This window comes from Engystomops pustulosus, chromosome 5, assembly GCF_040894005.1.
Source record: "Engystomops pustulosus chromosome 5, aEngPut4.maternal, whole genome shotgun sequence".
In the NCBI taxonomy this organism is placed as follows: domain Eukaryota; kingdom Metazoa; phylum Chordata; class Amphibia; order Anura; family Leptodactylidae; genus Engystomops; species Engystomops pustulosus.
The window spans coordinates 68,922,739-68,946,961 of record NC_092415.1 but is presented as its reverse complement, the minus strand read 5'-3'; the positions used below and the strand labels follow the sequence as shown (position 1 = coordinate 68,946,961).

At 36.8% G+C, this 24,223-nt stretch overlaps 1 protein-coding gene across 2 annotated transcripts in view; it reads right to left on the bottom strand.

Moving 5' to 3' along the window:
* Window positions 1-24,223, bottom strand: part of DOK6 (docking protein 6) — a 329,352-nt gene that overhangs the window by 172,390 nt on the left and 132,739 nt on the right. For both annotated transcript variants that reach the window (XM_072152306.1, XM_072152307.1), the window contains exon 4: window positions 7,232-7,351. In XM_072152306.1, coding sequence (XP_072008407.1) covers window positions 7,232-7,351 — 120 coding nt within the window. The remainder of the gene's footprint in view (window positions 1-7,231; window positions 7,352-24,223) is intronic.

The window sequence follows — 24,223 nt, the reverse complement described above, 5'->3', positions numbered from 1 at the left end:
ACTTGTAATTGTATGCTATTTAAAGTACAGTTAACTTTTGAAGTAAAAGCATGAATAAAATCATGCAGGTTTAAAGAATTATTACTATTTTTTTTGGTTTATGAAACCATATAAATTGTTATATAGTTATAGATAAACTGTATAAATACAATCCAAAGAAAGAATATCCTGAAGAGAAGAATATATACTCTAGTAATATTTAAACAATATACATATTTTCTAACACTTTACTTTGCAATTCTTCTCAGTTTGATTGCCGTTTTTGGTCCTATCACTCATTGATGGTTAGTGTAAATTCAGCAGTGTGGGCGGTCATTAGCTGAACAGACAAGCAGACACTTCATGATTCCTCTGTGCTACGAGATGCTGTGTGCTGAGCAAGTAACCTGCATTAGCCAAGTGGATGGCCAAACACTTAGCTGAAGATTTATCCAGCACTGATGTAAACCTCACCCCTCCTGCCTTGACTGATAGATGTGGTGGTTTGTTTTCAACCAAGCCATTCATGAAGCAGACTAGGGCTAGTGCACAGATGTGGGTTTTTCCCTTCTTCACGCACCTCCATGCCCACTTAGTGTAGAGGTGCAATAATGGGGGAAATAGTTGCAATGTGCTAATATTTCTTGGCTTGCATACCATAAAACTGGTATACACGCTCTGATAAATTTGCCCCCATAGACCACACTATGCTACAAAAATAAAAAGAATTTTATTCATCCCCTTTTCCAAATCAATATATTGGTCAAATGATAGAAGGAAATCATTAAACAGTGGGTACCCCACTGATAGCTGGGAATGATTCTGAGTAGGAATCATTGACCAACGTCATAATGCCTTTATTCTCCTTATAAAAGACACATAAAGGAACTAAAATTGAAAACTATTTAGTTATTAAAAAAGAAATAAATATCCTTTTGATCGGAAAAAAATGAAAATGCTTATCATATGGAATGCTAGTAGGAGATTAAACTGAATGAAAACCTGGTCACAAATTGCTTTTTCATTTTTTTCACAGCTTTTAACATTGGCATTTAAAGAAACTTTTTTGGTATAAATACATTATATATTAGATCACTCTTTCTAGAGGTAAGCAACTGAGTCTGATGCTTCATGTTTCTTTTTCTAGGCAATGCAGCTGAATTTTTACTACAAGTTAGAGAGCTGGGAGGCCTGGTTTATTTAGAAAGGAACGAGTCATTAAACGGCTTATTTTCTTTAGCCAAAATACATCCCAGAAAGATAAGAAAGCAAGCTCGAATGCGATGAACACTTCATAATATTTTTGTCCACACCTTTAATGATGATTCAGTTATTTATTTGAAATTTGGCTCTTGCAGATTGAAGATCTTTAGTAAAAAGCAAAACTTCTCTATTGATATCTTAACTTAAAATAAAATAGTAGGAGTTTCCTTATAATCTAGAATTTTGATAAATTAAGCAATAAACCAAAAACTTGCTAATTCTTTTTTAATTCAAGAAATATTATTTAACAGAATTTGCAAGAATGACATTGTTATATGACATATTGGGGCACATTTACTAAGGGCCGTGCGCCAGTTTTGTGTCGAACTTTGCACGTCCATTTTTAGTGCAAACTGCTTGCACAGGAATTTAAGAAGTGCTTGCTCCACATTTGTGTTGTGCTGCACTATGCTTCACGCAACACAAATTAGGGGGTGTTCCGGGGCTCAATCGGACCATGCACAAGTTTGACATGCAAAGTGTGTAGCACACCCCATGTTAATGGTGCACCAAAAACAGGGATGCATTCTGTTGGAGGAGTGCAGGGGGCGCCAGATACATGAAGAACATGCACCATAAATCCTGAGTGTGCCGTCCTGTGCACACTACACATGCAAACTGCATTTTGCACTGTTGCTAGTAAATGTGTCCTATTATGTCAAAAATTAAGTAATATAAGGAGACATTTTTGTGAGCCTAAAATTCATTTTTCAGCTGAATGAAACATATATATTATTTAGGAAAGAAGGGTTTATCTACTCCTATGTCTTTCCAAATTCATCTAAAGACTAAAGTCATCAAATAGAGCAATAAGTGTTTTAAAAATGGTTTAAATAAAACCACTTATAAAGATTTGAAATGAAAACATTATAGCAATGGAACCACTAGTTTCAAACTAAAATCTCTCTAGTTTGAAGTTCTACAATTAAAAAGAAATGTATTATTTGGATAACTTAAATGTAACTGTAACCATTTTCCTGTTTGTGAGATGCTTATTACATGAATAGATAGTGGTAGACAAAGTAATAATTTCTCTTATAACTGTAGAGCCAAGGCTCTTTATAGCCATATTGTAGAGATTAATTGGTGTGACACTAGAAGGTAAAACAAAAGTACATGGCTTGTATTTTATAATCTGGGATGATTTATTGCTATGGGTCATAGAAGTACAAGTGGAAATTATTGAACTACTTTTAGTTCCCAAAAGTCATTGTACGGCAATGATGGATTTAGCCCATGATCATTTATTCAGTGGGCACCTTGAGTTCACACATGTCTAAAAGTAGAATCTAAAGACATGCTTTCCAGGCAATATGTCATGGGCAAATAAATGTTGTTGTACTGCACTATGCTATAACTAGTTTTATATTGTAATCTTTACAAAATAAAAAATTCTCACATAAACTTATAACAAAGGTTTTATTGTTGCATTACATTCTCATCCTTAATATGTATTTACAGCGTACCTATATCCCCCAGGTGATATTATGGCCTAGATGGGTTTGTTGGTGTTTCTGAATGATGTTTTCACTTCTCTACCAGCAGTTATGAACCTTTTAAAATTGTTAGGCATATACTTTGGACACTCTATAAATTGAAGATCTGATGCCCATTGAGATGCTCACAGAGAAGGTACAGGTGATGGAAGGGCCTGTTCAGATAGTTTCCTCTTTCAAATACTTTTTTGATATCCACTAAGATGTCTAAGTATTTCCCTCAGAATCTCCTCCCACTCTCAGACTGGGCTGTGGCTTAAGTGGAGGCATGGTAAATAATGAGCAGACTAAGGGGGATTCAGGTCCGGCAAGTTCAACCCAACATGGACCAAAAATCAGGATTTGTTTACCAAGACACCCACAATCTGTGCTTGCACTGCATAACTATAACTATAAGTTATCGCTTACATGCCATTATTTTTGTGAGAGTAGTATTGACCTGACAATCCACAATCAGTTGTGTTTAAATGCTTTAGTAGCCTTAGTAACAAGGACACAATAGCACTCAATAGCACCCAATACAATTAAGTCACTTATAAATAACTTTTATTAATTCATAGCCACACAGCAAACACATTCATGTATAACATATGTAATTATAAAGGTTCTGGCCATGGTCCTTGAAAGGACTCATTTCCCATACAAGGTTTCCCCTTCATATAGTAATATCTCAAGGATCCAATACATACAAGATCAGATTTATCAATACATTGTATAGACAACAATACCAATACACAATTTCTAAAAGGTAAGGTAGACTCCACAAACAACACCCTACCCCACGTGTATTGCAGGTTTGTCTGGCTTCCTCATTGGTATAGATATTCTTAAATTACATATATGTATTTTAATGTATTTCGGTATAAGTGGCACCAGGGTTTCGTCTTAAACCTATTTGTGATGTGCTCTGATAAAAACATGTGTCACTCATTAAAAAAACTGAGATATTAATATTTTTTTATTACAATCATAAAATGTTACACTTTAAAAATATAATAAAATATAATATAAAATATAAACAATAACAACCCCTAGTATAAGTCATAAATTCTATAATTCACATCTAACACCCAGCCACTGGGGCCAATACATGGTACCTTTAATCAGATACTTTGTTTGTTATAGAAAAAAAATTAAAACTATATTAAAAATAAACCAGTATTGTAAGATAGTGGTAACCCAAGTTACGGGAAACAATAGCAAGTGCATATTTAATCTACCAATTAGTTCAATTACATATTAAGTGATCTTTACATGATCCAGGATCTAAATCCAATGACCAGGCCAGGATGCATAAAAAGAAGGTGCTTAATAAATCACATACGCCTGGGCCCAGGCAAATTTTTTCCTTATCTTCCTAGACAATATATATTTGCTATAAACTGTGCCTCAGTTACCTCTACCAAGGTTACCTACACCAATAGCTTATATCAATAGTTCTTTATATGAGAATTCAAATAGCTTCTCATTTTTCTAATATTCATAAACTCACACTCTTAACTCCTTTCACCGCAGCTTCTTAAAAACAAGGTGCACGCTGTGTTCCTATATTATCCGGTGGGTGCTGTATCTCCATTCTCTCCAGGCTAGTAGGATTCTAACCACCTAGTTCATGTTGGGTCAGCTGGTACTGGCGTCTCGGTCAGCTGACCTTCGATGAGAATGTAGTATACTGTCACCAGTACAGTTTTGAATGACAAAAAAAGATAGGGTGTACATATCCCAATTCTCAGTTTATGCCACCAATCAGTAGAAAATCAAGAAAAGTAGCAACTGCCTGTATACATGGTCATTTAAAAAATAGCATCTTTATTTGATTTTCATTAAAAACTAGGTCTAAAATAGTAAAGAGAGACCAATAAATTATTATTCACACAATAAGGCAAATCTATCAGTTTTGGGTATAAGAAACATATCAAAGTGTGAATGTGGTCTACCAGATCTAAGGAGAGGTCCCCTAAGTGTATTGTAATGCTAGTTGTGCAGATAATTATCCACACATCACTCATAATGGGTCCTTCAAGTGGATCTATTAAAGTGCAACAATAGAGCCGTATGCATGTATGAAGGCTCTAGTTGAAAAGCAGCTACAAGGTAATGTAACTATGTAAATCAAGGTGTTTGCATTGCAATGCTTGTGTTCAAACAACACCCCAATGTACACAACACCCTTAACAACTAAGACCTGACGCATTTCCCTACTGTCGATAAACTCAACAGTTCATCAGATGTGTCTAACTGATCAGATAGTATAGCGCACTAGTTCAGACTACTTGTGTGCTATGTCACAACACTGCCTGTCTGACTAGTATCAATTACATTGCTGCACTATCTGTCTATGGTAGTAACATCACGATACAGTGCATTTGTCTGGAGCTGTTCCAAACACTAGCACTTACTATCTATCTCAAACAATTCAACACTGTTCTAGCTCTCTAGGTAGCAGTTTCAAGGTTCAGTATACTTGTTTCAAGTCAATACATTACACAAAGTTGCACTAGCTCACACTAGGACACACTCTGGTATGGCCGCACATCCCACATGCACACCAGGCTACTTAAAACTTAAACTCTGCCCATCGGGGAGGAGTATAACCAATGAGGTTTCACTCAGGCACTGTCATCGCTCTGTACAGCATACTGTGAGCAAGAGGCGTTACCAAAGTAGACAGGCCCTTTTCATCCACCTGAGCTGTGCCCAAGTCTCCACCCAACTGTTTACAGGCAGATGCCGCCTCCATGCATCCACATGTCGGGGAACAGTTTGAATGTAGCGACACCGCCAAATATCTGCTATATAGGAGATACTTCCTCGGTGAGTCAGAGTGCTGGCGAGTATGGACATTTCTCAGTAAACAAGTTTCTTGTCCCTTCATATATTTAAAAGGCCATGTGTAACACCTTTCCAGTAGTCTGCTGTACGTGTTTCGAAGCTACTAGCTCCAATACAGCTATTGCCCTTTTTTGCAAGTTTGCCCTATTTCTTTTTTTTGCAAGTTTTTATTTATTTTAACAAAACAATAAAGTTACATACAGTAATTTGTGTTGCAACCAATACGGTTTTTACATTTTTTCTATACCAAAGCATCTGATTTGTGTATTGGCCATATTGACTGGAGGCTAGACATGCGTTATAGAATTTAGGACAGGACCTTCTACACTAGGGCCGTTATTGTTTTAATACTTTTTACGGTGTAACATTTAGTGATTGTAGTATTAAATATTGATATCCATTTTGAGCAAAGGATCAGTGCCTGATTAGTCCTTACTACATGTATTTTAATGTGTTTGTTGTGTGGCTTTGAATTAATAAAAGTGATTAATAAGTGACTTGGTTTTATTTATTAATTATTAAAAAATGATTTCATTTGTCCTTTTTTTGGTGATAAATGCTTTAGTGTATACAGTGAACACAAGGGGATTTATTTTCGATGTATTCAAGCACTTACTTCACTCTCATCTGAAACATTTTCCACTGACGATCCGGCTTAAATGGGAGGATGATGTGGGGCAACTAACTAACAAACAGTGGTCAGGGTTATTAGTCTTTACTGTTGTTAAGTGAGACACACCGACATTCATAATTATTTTTAATATACAGTGTGTATAGGACTTATTGGTTGCATGAAGTAGGGCTTCAAGGTGCCCATGCTGTGGTATTTCAAGTGTGGGGTTTGAGTTTTTTTTTACTTGTGTAAAAATGTTTCATAAAAAGGATTTAATTAAAAAATAAATTTTTTTACGAAAATATCAACATATCAATATCCTATCCCAAAAATATTTTTGAATCATGTGATACTATCCCATTCTAAATTAATTTCTACAATAAATTAACCATCACAATATTCTGTAGCATTGAATTTCATGTTCTCATTACATAAAAAAGGCCCATCCACGACAATAGTGATAACACCATTCCTCTAGGCATAGAAGATGCCAAGACATTGTAGACACAAACCCAGGCAAAAAAAAGATCATTAGAATGGTACCATCCATTCAATTATTGTACATTGTAATTAAATCACACGATAACCAATTATTGTCCATCTTGATAACCTGCCTATATATTCTTATTCACCCCTTGTTCATTTTCCTTTACAAATGTATGAGTGGTCTGACTACTGACTTACCATGGCAAAGCCATTATCTTAATATTAGCATCTGTGCCCCTGTTGTTGCATACCATTATTTTACTTGCCTACGCACCAGTGGAATTGATATTAATGGGACTGAACTGCAATACCAAATAAAACCATGTGTATAGTTACACGAGAAAAGTAATATCAAACTTGTACAGTATTTGTTGGCGAAATCCTTGATGGTCATAACCTCACCAATGATATTATATAAAACTTGTTGCAGTTAAACAATCCAAGTATTTTCTAATGTATCACATTTCTTAATATACTAGAATATATTTTAACATAAACAAGTCATTCAAGGTTTTGCAGTATTTGATGCATTATACACTAAGACATCATATGAGGAACTCACCATTCTGTTCCCGTTGAACCCCAGCAGCTAGTAGATCTGGTTCGCCAAGGCTTATATCATTAAGTCTTGTTCCTAAACATTCCATACAAAGAGACTTGCACCATTCCTCTGCCTCCAGTTCTGAAAAGAAGGATAAAAACATAGAGGGAAATATAATGTGCAGAACATTGATTTAGTTTTAAAGGGAACGTGTCACCACATATTCAAAAATACAGCTAATGACAGGTTCCCTTCTTTTAGCTAAAATAGTTTCTTCACATCCTCATAAATCAACTTTATCTTACATTAGCTAGCATCAGAAGGGGCAGGTTCTGTTGACTGAACCCTCCCATGTACACCTCTCCGTGTCTCATGACTCTTCTCAGCGTGCAATTTGACCAGGGTGATGTCATATAAGGTCCTTCATCCAGTTACATTTGCAAAGTCTACCCCATGTATTTATCTGATCACATGGCAGTATCATAGCATGCTCATAGCATTCATCCATGGACTTCTACTTCTCCCCATCCTCCATTAAGGCTGCTGTGATTTCATTTGATCAGAAACATACATGGGGTAAACTGTGCTGATGTAACAGGACCTTAGATTCCATCCCCCTAGTCACATGACATGAAGTGGCTAATGATGTATTAGAGCTCTCTCACAATGATCCACTTAGCAGCATGTTCTGTAGCAGTGAGACCTGTCAATCAGGAAGGAGGCAGGGCAATTCAGTAACCAGTAAATATGCATCATGGAACTCACCTGTCAATCAGAAACAAGGGGGCACATCAGTACAGTAACCAGTGAATATGCATTATTGAACTCACTTAGTTTGATGGACACCATGTGATTTGCATATAACTTTACAAACTGATTTTTTAACATTGCATCCACGGAAAAAAAAACTATTGAGGGATAAGGGAAATAGTTTTTAATGAAGTATTTATTTTGGGTAGGTTAATACACAGGTTCTCTTTAAAAGCTGATGTCAAAATAGAAATGTAAAAAGATAAGAAAAAATACTATAAGCCACAGAAAGCTGATTGCATCATTACATACTGCATATTATATCCTTTATTGCAGTGTTCCCCAACCTTTTTGTATGTGGGCACCGGCTACACCCAAGGAGCGGGCCAGGTAGCCCTCTTACCATGGTCTGTGGAAAATAAAATTGTTAGCCCCGCAAACAGTCTATATCTAAACCCAACCCATATAATGCCCCCTTTCCTCTATCTGCCCTTTTTTCTGTAGCGTCCTTCTAATGTCTTGATAAGATGACGGCTACAGAAAAGGGGACATTATATTTTCTATAGCAATCCCCACACGCCTATTATGTCCCCTTGTCTTTGGAATTTTTACTGTGAGGAAAAAAATATACATATCACATATCACATATCACATGCTGACAGCTGCTGTTTCTGGTGCAGGCTCCATTTGTGAGTCGGTGCCAGAAGCTGGGCATTATAGAACATCCTGGGGCGAAAAGTATCTTCCCGCAGGGACATACTATTATGTCCTGGTGCACATAGGTGTTAAGGGACACCATTTGCACAATGGAGTACAGCTGATATCAGAGCTTTATTCACAATTGCTGAAAGCCCATGATGAAAAACTTTAAGTTCCACATTTATTAAAGCATATGTGCCAGTTTTATGTCTGCACCAAGTGGCATTCCGGTGCACAGGTGGACTGTCCACCACAATTCTGTACAACGTGAGCCACAATTTTGTCTGCGCCACAATTATAGAGCATGAATAAAGTGCACTAGAAAAAATTGGTGCATTCTGCCAAAGCAGTGCAGAGGGTGCCTGATCCAAGAAGATTGTGCAACACATTTCATAAATCTGGTGCACTGGTGAGCCAGTTTTATGATGCATTCTATTAGGTGCTTACATAGGTATTTAAGAAGTGTCTGCACCACATTTGTGTCACATGCAACTGATTTGTGAACACAAATTTCTGCACTGAAATGGGCATACCGATGCTCAGTCAGACAGATCATGCAACATACAAAGTCCGACAGAAATGTGCTGCCTTTCCCGTCTTAAGGGTGCACCAAAGAAAAAATGGTACACTTTGTCGGGGCAGTGCAGAGGGCGCCAGATTCATGAGGAAAGTGCACCACAAATCATGAATCTAGCGCACCCTGCACACTACACAGGCGAACTTCACGTAGTACAAACTGCACTGTTCTTAGTAAATGTGGCCCAATATGTGTTAGTCTGGGTGATGTCTGAGGAAGGAGGACATCCTCACACCTCCGAAACGTCACACAGGACTATACGGGCGTTAGCGTCTCAGTGAAAGGCCATGGTATCCTAGCGTGCAACTTTCTTGTGGACAATTGGCACATCTCGCCGAAGGCTTGGTGATGTATATGTGTTTTATGTCACTCCATATTTCTAATATATAAAAAATGTTGGATTGTGAAGTTTTGAGTCCGGTCATCTGTTCAAAGACCAATATTTGTTAGGACCACAAATTCTGTGCTTGCTTTCACCTCACGAGTGAAACTCTTGTCAAATGATGTTGTGGTGGTGCTGGTCAATGCACAGTAGTGGATTTGTATTAATTATATAAGTTGGGTAACAGCAATTCCATTGCTTCAACTACACATACATTCCAGTAGACACATAGATTGCCATTTTAGTAATATTGTGGTCCTGGCAAAGAATACGGTTTTGTAAAAGTGGGTTACAAATTTGCCAGAAGGTAAGCCTATATGAACTTTTAATAGTGTTGAAGTTTAGATATGGATTACCAGCTATTGGTTTGGTATGAAAAGTTTAACTATGGTTAAGCTACACTGTACCTAAAGCAATTCCGATGCAACACATTCATCATGCAGAGTCTGACAGAAGTGTTGCATGCCCTATGTTAAACATGCACCAAAAAAAAGCTGGTGCACTCTGTCAGAGCAGTCCAGGGAGCACCAGATTCATGAAGAACGTTTGCCACAATTCATGAATCTTACGAGATCTGCACACTTCCCAAGCACTTCACTTAACTGCACATAGAACAGTCTTCACTGTTTTTGATAAATGTGGGCCTATATCTTACTTTTACCTTTTGACAAGGTGGAAGCAATAAAGTTGACTCTTCTTAAAACATTAAAAGAATATATTTCAAATTCTGTCTTTGGGTTTTAGTAAATATAACTTTTTATACTGCACTTCACTCTTTATACTAGAAACGACTCTAATCATCACGGGGGCACTATTTGTAGCAAGATGACAAATGTTCATTGCCAGTTTTTCCAGGAAATACTTAATTAACTCATGGTCCGTGAACCTGTTCAAACAGGGATTTGCAATGTCAAAAAGGGACAACTAGCTCCTTTCTTCTACTTTGATATGGAAGTCAGTATAAAGGATCCACACTCCAATAAAATCTGTAACAGATCACGGATGGCAAGTTAAGGTGAAATTTCAGGTCAGTTCCAAGAAGTCTTGCTGCTATGCCCTGTATCATTTGGCTTTAACATTCATTTATTAAGGAGGATCAGAATGTATAATGGAAGTTAATAGAACTGTACATCTGTGTTACGGATAATTTTTAAATTAAAATGATACTCCTATGCAATATTATATATTTATATATATATAAGACCTAGCCATTTTTATGTTTGTATTTCCATTTTCACTCCCCCATTCAAAAATCCATAATTTATTTATCCATGTATGAGCATGTTTTCGGTTTAATCAATTGTACCTATTGTCAATATTTAATATTCTATGATATTTACTTAGAACATAGAAAAAAAATCAAATGCAGGGGAATTGCTGAAAAAAGCATTGGTACCATTTTCTTGTTTGCTCTGAATTTATGGCTTTTACCGTGCATGCCAAATGACACCTTCCCTTTGATTTTGGGTTGGTACAATCACAGAAGTGTAGGTTTTATTAAGTTTTAATACATTTAAAAATTATATAGATATAATTTTTTGTGTAATGAGTAATTTTGTAGACCGTGCAGTTTTTTGATTGCTCTTTATTCATATTTTTATGTGTTGTGAAATGGCAAAAAAGTGGCTATTGGACATTTGGGTGCTATTTTCCATTATGGGATTCACTGCCAGGAATAATCGTTTTTATATTTTGTTAGATTGGGCTTTTTGAATGCAGGGATGGGATACCTAACATATTTATGTTTATCAGGTGACTAGCAGTACTGCTACTTACTTTTGTACTGTGTGCAGGCTTTAAAAGGTTTTTTTCTTTACTTCTCTAAACTCTGCTGAATAGGTGGAGTCTGCAGGAGGAGAGTAGGACTCAAGATTTTCCCTCCATTTCCCTATCTCTATTAGTGTGTATAGATGGTGAAGAGAGATAGAGCCGGTGATGTCACATTGACATCCTGGCGCAGAAACAGATACAACAGCATAGGGTAACATGCTGTGAATAGGGGAAGGCTTTAGCTTTCAAAGGAGACAAAGACACAAAGGTACACATAAAGATTTATTAAAAGTGGCCAACATCTTTATAATATTTGTGTATTTTCATAGCTCTGTGTATTTAAAATAGCTGAAGCTCTTACTGTTTGTTCAAATTGGCTTCTATATATAAACACAAGTCAATGTAAGTAGGAATATGTGGGGTGGCTCCCCAACACAGGGACTGGCACTTCATGTGCACAGGGCTTGAACCTCAAAAAAAGGATTATGCTAAATTCTTTAGTATACACCACTACTGTATTTACAATCATGTTAGAAACGGTGGTTTTGTAGGTAAAGCTGTGATATTAGTAGCACAATGATATCACTAATGGCAGACATAGCCATGGTTGTGTTGGGCAGTATCTTTATCTGTTCTATTCCTAACAACCTAGGATTTTCTATCAGGTTGTGCCAAAATGATTATCAAAATTCATTTTGAAAAAAATAAAAACTTTGGGACCAAAGTATAAACTTTTGGGCCAGTCTTAATGACCAACACACCCAGCACTACATGCCAGTGTTACTAAAAAACTTAAAAATTTAGTAAAAATTGTAACACAGTTGTTGAAATGTTGCCCACAGATTTACCCCTCTTTACATTCAAGAATGTCCTGCAATCCTCATAAAGTATCTACTTTTTCCTGTGAAAGTTGTTTAGTTTTTATAGAGAGTGCAGAATCTTGATAAGCCTACAGCTTTCAAAATGTGATTGATCTGGTAATGATACTAAATTACTCTTCTCTCGCATTGATTGTAAACCAAGAAAACTGCACACAACTGAAGCATAAAATATATAAACCAAAATTAAACATTTCACTAAATTAATGGACTGGTTCTGATCTGGCTTTGAGAATACAGGGCCCTCAGGTATTGGTTTGTGACAGCTTATTTAATTGAAAGACTTGTTTGTGACTAGAAAGCATAACATTCTGTTCAATTTTTGAACAAAATAAAATTAATCTGTTCTTGTAAACAGATGTATTTTGAGACTGCAGCCCTTTCCATTTAAACATAGAGCCAGAGCTGTCTAATGTGATTAATTACATCATTTACAGATGCAAATACCGTATGAATGCCACTAAGTACCTACAGCACAAGAACTTTGTTCTTCTAGTTTCTAGTACAAGTAATTTACAGATTATAAACATATATTTGGAGCTTTTATTGTTAGCTTTTTCCTGAAAATAAGAAGAGCACAATATAAGGAGAATGGGATTAGTGTTGTGCATATTATGGCATTGAGTATGTTGTGACATTTTTTTAAGTGTGCTACAAATTCGAAACATTTTTGTCATTCATGCCCCAATCCTACCACTGTGGCCCCCAAATATACTTGTCACCATTTACCTTTGTGTCAACTGGTAATGAAATCATAAATGTCTGCTTAATTTGTGATTCATATTACGTATCTAGCCAAAAGGAAAAGGGAGGAAGGGCACATCCACATAGATTTAAATGTAGAGCCTATTGATAGTGTATGTAGATGAAAATATAGAGATATTAAATGTATAGAAACAAAAAAAAAAAACATAAGGGCAAAAAAGGCATCTACTGGAACAAACTAAATCATTGCCATATAAAACCAAGTAAATTTCATATTCAAGGAGAAAAACTATGTCGGCTTGGTTGAAACTTGATGAATTGAATTGTTTGGAAAATATTATTTAATTTTTAAACCATCAGTCTAGCTGCATTTATCAGTCAAGATTATAGATATTAAAGCAAACCCGTCACCAGCAGCGGATGGTGAGTCCAGGGGGTAGCCTGGGTGTGCCTCTGTCAGTCTCCTCTCCTACAGCCCCCTCCCCACTTCCTGTCATGTGCATGGACCAGGCAGGAGTGGGAGCAGAGGAAGAATGCATGAATTGGTTTAAGGCCCAGCCTCCACACCCCCTGGGACTTATCACACATGCTAACAGAGTGCCAGGTTTTGTGAAATAAAATTTTATAAAGCACTGAAATGATTCAGAACCCTGACAAAGACATTTTGAAATCAGCATAGCCTAGGCTATTGGAACATGACACCAGCTAAAAATAACATTCATACTTTAAAGTTTGATTTAAATATCATATTAACTAAAGCAGAGAACACATTCTATCATTTGCCAATCCTATTCAACATTTAAAAGAAAAAAAGGACAAAGATTAACAAAATGCATTTTTTCAGTTTAGAGACACTGCAGACTTGATACCAGTTTAAAATATCTGTAATGTATATATTAATTCAATAGTGTTGTTCACACCCATGCATCATTTATATTGTGTGGGACTTCTCAAATTAGAGGATGCCAGTTAAATAAGGTTTCCAGTTTCAAGTAAACATTTAGGTCTCGTGTCCATGATTCATTTTACATAGCTTCCCACTGTATACAGTCTATTAATGTCTATCTTCTGCATGTCATCGAGTCTCTGGAGAATTAAAATTAGTTTGGCCCAATAATACGAATGCAAACACATAGGAAATTAGAGATTTCTAGAGTTATAGTAAGTTTTCTATCTCACCCAACATGCTGAATTTTCTGCATGATCCTGAAACAAAGCCTTCTAGAAATCCACCAGAGTTAAACCTGATGCTTTTGCATATTTTTTGGCACACAGATACTTAGATACGTGGATTTTTAGATGTTACAATTGCAAATATTACCGTATATACTTGCGTATAAGCCAAGACACCTAATTTTAACACAAAAAACTGGGAAAACCTATTGACTCGCGTCAATAGGAAAATGCATTTGTCACAGACCCCCAGTATATAGCCTGCCATCCCCCCGAGTATATAACTATCAGCCCCCCTCCAGTATATAGCCTGCCAGCCCCTGTATTATATAGCCTGCCAGCCCCTATAGCAGTGATGGCGAACCTTTCAGAGATCGAGTGCCCAATGGGCCCATTAGCTTTTCCCCAAGTGCCAACACAGCAATTTAGGCAGAAACAAACTTATTGCTACCAGAATCTTTGAGCCTTTTTATTCTTCGGACAGGACCATGCAGCACAGGATGGGTCACTTTAAAATAGCAGGGCACTACTTGGACTGCCTGAGACTGCAGGAAGATGCCATGTCTGGCAAACTCTGTTTGCCTGGGAGACAGCCCGTGTGCCCACAGAAATGCCTCAGAGTGCCATCTCTGGCACCAGTGCCGTAGGTTCGCCACCACTGCCCTATAGTATATAGCCTGCCAGCCCCTGTATTATATAGCCTGCCAGCAACTATAGTATATATCCTGCCAGCCCTAGTAGTATATAGCCTGTCAGCCCTTGTAGTATATAGCCTATTTATACAAAGGGATTGGAAACAAAAAAAGTTGTGAGAGTAGTAAAATAATAAAATATAACTTTTATTAAGTATGATCTAAAATCATACATGTGATTTCACACTAATAAGTGAAATAACTAGTATGGCATTATATGTGTTGCCATACTTTATCCTGGTTACGTCAGTTGTAAGATAGCAACTGTGGATGTAGACACAGGTAGGGGTCCCCTTTTAGGTTGTTAATACCCTTCTGTGATTTGACAAGGTCCCACCACAATCTGTGGTGGGAACAGGTTGTATGCCAGAAAAGTCCTCGGTTATCACCTCCTCAAGGTTAGATCACGGAGGACATCAGCGGCACTGCCAACTGTTGCACCGCAGCACTGTGCATACACTGTTTTAAAAGAGAGGATTGCAGCAGGATCTGTGACACACCGCATCTGTACACACTGCAGCCGCACTAGCATTAGGTCTCATTAGAAATTATTAGAAAAATCTTTTGATACTGTTGGAAATATAACCTGATGTGGCTTGAGACAGTGTAAGGGTCTTTGTGGACAGAGGAAGAACTAAGCCATAAATGTCTACATTGCCCCTAATAAAGATTGTGGAAACAGCCTGCATGTGATTACAATGGACTGTGCTATTATTCCTGGAGGGTCTAAGGCCTGACAACATTGAGGACAGCTGCATGTCATCGCTCCCTGGGGATTCTCGCAGATCTTGTGGGAAACAAAGACTCAAGTTACTTGTCCTGTAAGTTTGTGTGATAAGAATATATTGACTCTACCTCATCATTGGATTGGCCAAGACAGTGGTGGAGGTGGGATGATGGGCAAAGTGTGTGAGCTACATGTGTATGTATATAAGATGGTATACAGATCTTTAGAGAGCACTTCCTCCCCACCATCTCTCTGTCCCTTAGTTAGTTTACCCTCTATGTGTATTCCCCTGTATTGTACCCTTAATAAATCCCCTATAACTGGCACCCCAAACCAAGCAGATTTTACAGATACAAAAGTGGATATCTCCTAATGTGCCATTCTATGAAATGTAAATACTGTTGCTTCCAATAGCTATATTTACTGAATGCTTTACTCATCTAGATATTTGACTGCTATGCTAACAGGAGTTAGATTTTTTTTTTACACTTCAGCAATTTTGAAAAAAAAAAATCTCACAAACGTTGAGGAATCTTTTCTTGGCATGGCAATGCCATTATATTGAGAGGGCAATTCAGGTCTTCAAGTTGCTTCAATAATAATATCTACATTGGAAAAACTCAACAAAAATATTTCAAAGCAAAACAGCACACATCCAAAGCATAGACAAGAAGATGGAGACACCTGTTGGAAAGCATTTCTCTAGGCCAGGCCGCAGTATGAAAGATTTAAAGGTCCTAAAACTAAACATCCTAGGCCTAGGCTTAGACCTCTTGATGTACCTGGTGGGCTGCGCACCAGGTGAGTAAAACTATGCCAGATCAGACTTTTGTTTACTGGTTTTGCAAAAGAACACAGGCATGGACGGGAACGCCCCGTACTCTGATGGTGTAGAGGTGGCATAGTCACGCACTGCGCAGAAGAAGCAGTGCTCAAGGCCCCTGGGATCCTCGGCCATCCCCCTATTGGCTTTCTTTGTGTAACAAAAACTTCAGTTTTATTGCCCCAGCTTTATTTTACTGCTGTATCACCAAATGTCCTAATTATCTAAGGGAAACACCTCTTAAATCTTGTGTTTTTCTTTAATTTGTAACACTGTCTGATGAAGGGGCTTGTGAGACCTAAAAGATTGCAAATAGAATTTTTCTAGTTATCCAATAAACATATGTTTTCTTTAGTACTTTGCATTGTTTACACAAAACATCAAGGAAGAATTAATTTAATTTTTTTTTAGTTCCTCGCTTTTTTTTAAATACTATGTCAAAGATTTTGAACATTCGTTGTTTAGTTATAAAAACTAAAGTTTGAAAAATAAAGTGGCAGATTTACTTGTTCTAAGTTTTATAAAAGGCAATCTTATAATTAGAAATTTTATGCCATGCTTATTTCTCAATGGATTGGCCTTGTTGTTGGGCAAGGAGCAGAAAATCTCACTAAGTGTCTAAAGTAAAGTGATATTTGTGGCACAAGTCACATTTTTAATAGAAAACATGCGCCATTGTGCCAATTGTCCACAATAGGTTGGATTGGTTAATGCATTGGTCAGATGCTTTTTCTGCAGAGAGTATACTACTTTAAAGGTATATTTCTTCTATGTTTAATAAGCACAATAGGGGGGGATTTATCAACACTGGTCTCACTCCCTCTATTGGTGGATGATGCGCCAAATACACCAGTCTCTTGCTATTTTGGGTGCATAATTGTGGCCTGGCATATAATTCTCCTATGGCCTGTGCCATAGGTCCTGGTGCAAGATATAGCAAATATGTTTAACTTCTCAGTCCATTAAATGTGACGGTGGCTTAGGTAGAGATACCTGGCATACAATACATCAATTCTTTAAGAGTTTCAGCCAACCATGATTTTATGCAATGCCAAATGTTATATTTATACCAATGCGCTAGAAGATTAATGTAACATTTATCACAAAAAAAATCTTTTAAAAAATCATTAAATTGACACAAATTGTGATTGCAAAATACACTCTAATGATGAGGATTAACTTTATAGCATGAACAATTTTGTGAAAGTTTATCATTACTTTCAAGGCCTAGCGCTTATTACTCCTATACAGTATTTGTACAGGAAAATGGGCATGCACCGGAGATAAAACTGTCAATAATTACCTAACATTTTGTAGAAATGAGTAACGTCCGATACTAAATAAATAAGAATAAATAGTGTTTAACCAATTTAGTGGAATATAGTTTTGCTGCCTCTAAGATGAAAACATATTACAATGACTGAAGATCATTTCAGAATTTTGTGTTATTAATATTTAATGGAAAATCAATCTAAACTCATATATCACTAAATGCATGATCATATTTTTCCCGTGTGGGTCACAACAGAGTATAAATTACATTTTTTGCAGTGTGATCTCTCCTTATAAATTCAGTTTTGAGTAATTCTTCATAATACAAATTAAACACAACAGCACAGCGGTGACTTCCCATCATTTTACATAATTAAAAACATTTATCTTGCTATTCCTTTAATTATACATTTGTCTCTGCTGGGGTATAGCAATGGACTCTCTACAGTAGAATACATTTGTACAGTGCTGTCTGGAAGCATATTATGAAGGATTCATTAAAAGAACATATTATCAAGCAGCTGATGTGCTTCACCACTAAAGTAATACCCAGTTCAGCAATATTGTAATGACCAGAGAAATTTATTATTCAGCTATGTTTTAATGAACTGAATTTCTACTCCACCACTGTGTATATATTCTTTTTTATGTTACTGCATCTGTAAAGATCCAAAAATGGCCCAAACTAGCAGCATATAACAGCATATAAATTGGTATTATATAAAAAATTATACTGATGCATGGGGAAAACCAATTACCGATGAACCTTAACCTCCTATATGGAATTGCCATCCCAACCTTCTTAACCACAGTTTCAAAATCCGAAAAATTATTGAAGAAACTACTGTCCTTAACCCCTCTAGGCAAAATAATAAATAATGCATAATTTCAATTGAGTTTCTAAAACTACACCTCTCATCCATTAACTACTTGATAAGAAAATGGGATAAGTAGCATACAAGACCTCTTAGATGCAAAAAGTTCTTTCCAGATGCAGAACATTGTTTCTACCTATACCAGTGATAACCTTTTGCGCTCAGTGTTTGTCTAAATTTGTAAAAAAAACCCGGGTGGTTGTCACTTCTAGAAAAATCCATAATTTTGTGATATTTGTAGCTCTAATAACAATAACATTTCTTTCCCTAATTATTGATGAGAGCTAACTATTTGGGGTACACTGTTGGCAAGACAGGATTTTGGTAGCTTTAAGATAATGTCCAATCTGTAAGGAGCACACATGGTTTAAATGACTCCTCTATCAATCCTGCAGTCGCCAGAATGGACATTGGACCTGTCATCTGCGGCTGACTGGGCAACTGTGGGACTCAGTTCCGGTGCTCCCAGCTGTCTGGGAACTCTAGCTTCACTGTTTAAATACATGTCTTCAGTAACAGATGTAAGAAGTCCTCTAAGCAAGAGAGGTGCCCCATCTACCGATTCTGTGGGCTTGCTGTGGGTCAACATAAACATCTCGGTGTGTCATCTCATGTCATTGCTAAGCCTTCACTGATCTAAGCTCTTCAACAATCAAACTCTCCTTACCAAATAACCCACCCTCAATCAGTTTGACTCTATACTCCTTTCTGAGAAACCACACCCACAAACATAGGGGCATATCGTTCCTTTACAACAAAATTTCATTACAACTAACAACCTCTGTTTTTGTATAGAACAAGTGAATCTAAGTGGCAGAATCTAAGTGGCTCACAGCACTTTGACACATTTACTCCAACTTTTACACCCCTCCAAGAAGCTGCTCTAAGAACTATTCCAAGATGTTACTATACCTTGCGACTACATCTGATATACCCCTCATCCTCTCCATTGTGCTGGAGGGGATGCAGATGTAGAGGATCTCTGCTACACAACCTCTGGAAAAGAGTTTGTATTCTTGCCCTCTGGAAAGAAGCAAAAAAGCTCATCCAGTATAGAACTCTCTCCTCAACTGGCTCCTCTATTTGTAGGTCTTAACTCCTTCCCTAAAACTCAAAGAATTATAATTTCATATATTCTACATTCTAATAAACTAATCCTGGCTAGGCACTGCTGATCTCCACACTGGACACAAATCTCTGAAGCAAATGGTAAACTCTACATATGCCTTTAAAAAATCCCTAGCTTAATGAGGTAACTCTATCTCATGTTTCAACAACCAATGGTCACTCTAGGCCAGTGATGGCGAACCTATAGCACAGGTGCCAGTGGTGGCACTCGGAGCCCTCTCTGTGGGCACCCGGGCCATCTCCAAAGTGGACACAAGGTATCTTCATGGACTCCCAGACAGCCCAGGACTTTCTGCACTCAGTGTTATCTTAAAACAACAGTGCTGCCTGTGACTACAGGAGGAATGGGAAGGTGTGAATAGATATGGATTATCATTGTAGCTTTGGCTCAGGGCCTGAAAATTCTTCCTATTCAGGGGAACCTGAATTTCTCACCCTTTATTTCTACTTTATTGGTGTTCTTAGGATTCTGATACATTTGAAAGCTATGACAGAGAAGGGAGCAAGAAGTTACTGCATAAATTGCACTTAAATGTTGGCACTTTGGGATAAATAAGTGGGTTTTGGTTGTATTGTGGGCACTCAGTCTCTAAAAGGTTCGCCATCACTGCTCTAGGCCAACTCTCTTCGTACGCCCTTGGCCACTCACTGTATTTTACACATACCACTGGAATAAGCCCAGCTGTCCCTCTGCTAAGGTGTTCAGATACATAAAAAATGTTTTTACATGGCAAAGTATTTTTTTGGTATTGAGAATTGTGATACCTTACTAATTATTAATAATTAAAAAGTTTCAATTTCTGGTATCATATAAATTCTACCCCAAAGACTATCCAAAGTGGTCTCTTGGAAAATGATCCATGTGACTTCGTGTCACAGTTATGAATTAGTAAAGTAAATATCATTTTTAAAAAGTTTGTAAAAACAGCATGACGGAACTCCATGCATCATAGTTAAAAATGATGCAAGTAGTCTCTGCATCCGCGCAAAACAGGAGTGCCAAACTGTAATCATTGCTACAGTTTGTTGCTGCTGTTACCAGGATAAGCAGGGACTCGTATAAAATGGCATCAGATAAAACTGTAATTTTTGGTGTTCTGTCCATGCTCAGGGATCGGTGTGTGTGAAACACTGTATGGTCCATGATTCACAGATTAACCTCGATATCCAAGACAATAGAAACCGCACAGTCTTTTCTAATGGTGGTGCTCAATGTGGGATTCTCAATCCAAACTGTATCCAATCGGAAAACATGGCACACACTTTCTATATTCTTATTTCTCTTTTTTTTTCAACAAATTTTTCACATCATATAGCCTTCACCATAAAGCAACAAATCAGTGAGAATATTTCACAAGAAACAGATTAAAATTGTTTGTAAGACTGCAAGTTGTGTAGTAGGAGGTTTTGGTTTTTAATCCTAATACAATAGCAATATAGTGTATGTGAATTATTCAAATCCTATAAACACACTGTGGAAACAAATTATGGATTTATGATCCACACGATGTCATTTAACTGCTGCATATTCCAGTGCAAAATTCAAATTATAAGAACTTCCCTGTGTCGCAGCAAAATAGCAGCATAAAACTGCATCGGAGACCAGATTGATTTGTTTGTGTTTTATACATATGTAAACTTTAGAAAATGTCTTTCAGTAGTAATTGTACATCTATATGTGTGTAAAGCCTAACAATTTAAATTCAATACCTGCATGAAAAAAACGGCTTTCCATTTTGTTATGCATGAGATCAGATGTGAATATCAGACACAACTCTGATGACACTCAAACTATAGGTCAGATACTGTAGCCCTAGGATAGCACAATTCCATAAATAAACACTTTGTGTATGGACCATTTTCAGATTAGTCACCTTGAGGGTCTCTCTAATCCTTGTTGCACTGCAAAATATGAAATGGCAGTGAGGTGCCAGAAACCCAGCAATAGGAAAATCCTCCAAAATCCAGAATGTGCTCCAGTATTTTCAAATTGTGCACTGAGCCAAAACAATAGGTAAGAAGCACACATAAGGCATCCCTAAAAACAGCAGAAGTATGGTAAAAGATTTTTTTTTACCAAGAGCACATACCCAAGAGTCCAAATCTTTTTGGGAAAAACAGAATTTTATTTTTTTTTTCTCCAAATTTCATTTAATTCCTCAAAAATATACAAAATTCAAAAAGACCAAATTTGTAAAAATTGCTTACATTGAAGGTGTTTTCTAAAGTTGGCAGTATGGCAATAGGAAAAAATCCATGATGTGCTCCATTTCACATCTTGTTCTGAGACAAACTAGCAAATCAATTATACATATACCATTGATTTGCACAGTGCACATATAAGGGAATGGTTTACAACCCAATGTTTTTATACCACTTTTTCCTTCAATAGTAAAAAAAATGTATTGTGGTATGCATCATCTAGATGCATAAAACACAAGTCTCATTTGTCCTGAAAAAATATAATATATGTACTGTATGTGGAGTTAGCAATATAAAAACTGAAAAAATACCCAAACGTCAATCGCTATCAGGTTATTGCTCAGCCTTAGACCCTAAGCTCATGTGAAAGTATCGAAACATATCTTTACACCAAGGGGCTCAAGTTACTTCAATGCTGTGACGTATAGATACGTCAATGTGCAGAAAAGGGTTAATAACCTTTCAATGAGATACCATGCTATACTCATTTTTCCTAAGGTTTTATTGTGGTACTAAATATATCAACAATGAATGCCAAAGAACTTAATGGTACTTTCAAAAACCACTCTGCTGGAAAGAAGCTGTAGCTCTTAATGATTATATCTTTGAAGTCTTCAAGAGACATATCTAACTACACTTAATCTTGAACACCAGAGATTTTCTTTAATATACTGTATCTACAACACTGCCAAAAACTGTGCTCAATGCTGGGAAGGATTTCATGCTTTATAAAGTATGTACACAAATGCTACTAACAAATGTCCAAAAACAATGGGCTTGTATAGGGGGTCTTTGGCTCATGACACAGCTAAATAAACAATGTTACACTCCAATTATTGTACCTTAAATGCTTAATTTTTCTGCAACTTTAAGAACAATTAGCACAGATTATGCTGCAGAGATCTCATGTTCTTCTCTATGCATTTAATAGTAATAGGGACACGAGTGTACAGTATAGTTTAAGGATATCTGTTTGATATACCAAAAGACTTGGGATGTCACAATTCCACAAAATAAGGCTAAATGTACACATATGTAGCATGTGTGCTATCTGTTAATTAAATGGATAGCACATATACAAATTAATTTAAATGGTCTCCTGAACAAGGTTGTGGTTTCCATGGATGTGCAAGCTGAACTTTCCAATGATGTCAGTTCATCAGGGTGTGACCTCTGTGAAGGAGCAGGAGGTAGGAGCTGTACAGGAGCACATCCCACAACATGATGCTGCCACCCTTGTGTTTCAAAGTTGGGATGGGGTTCTCAGGCTTGAAAGCTTTTCCTTTCTTCCTCCAAACGTAACAATGGTCATTCTGGCCAAACAGTTCAATCTTAGTTTTGTCAAACCACAGGACATGTGTACAAAAAGGAAGGTTTTTTTTCCTGTGTGCATTTGTAAACATTAATCTGTCTTATATATGGTTGTTTGGGGTAATGTCCTCTCCCGGGATGAGGATGTCGATACAGAACTTGTGAGTATTGACACACTCTAACCAGCTTCAGCCAGCGTCTATACAAGGACTTTTGCTTTTGCTATTGGGTTCATATGCACATTTCAGAGGAAAGCATGTTCATCTCTGGGACACAGAACCCATCTCCTTCTGAGCAGTATGATAACTGGACATCCCATCTTGTGTTTAATTGTTTAAACAGATGAAGAACCTTCAGGTTTATGTCTCTGCATTATCGTATAGGCTGTTCCAAATTGTTTAAAGGCAGAGTAGTCTAAGTGCATGTAAGATTTGTAAAGAAGAAGTAAAGAAATGCCTTAACAAATTCTCTCATCAGTCTGGCGTTTGCCAAACATAAATATTTTGGTAATTATAATTGACCTAAAATGGGAAAGATTTATTCTGATTTCATGTCAGATAGTGAAAAAACATGTGTGTTTTTAAGTAGTGTATGTAAACTTCTGATTTCAGCTGTACATACTGTATACCGTTGCTACATGTCAATAGTATAAATATATACTGATGACTGACTCAAATGGGTTCATCTTCAAGTTCTGAAGATCTAATCTAAATTACTTATAAATGGAAAAATCATTTTAGTTTTCTGAACAAGTATAAGAGCTGTGTATTACATCTGCCTGTAAACAATGTTGTTTCAGATGATGTACAAGGCAGCAATCACACTGAAAGTATATGATAGACATTACAGACTTCAATTAAGCATTGAAATGCTTCTGTTTTTTTGGTCCATATCTCAGCCAATTCACAACAGATGTTTATGGTTAAGAACTGCTGTTTGTGTGTATTCACGTATTTATAAATACATGTTTTTTTTAAAAACAATGTATATAGAAAAGTTATAATAACTTTTGGGGGAATTATTTATAGAATGTAGTTTCTGTTTTCATT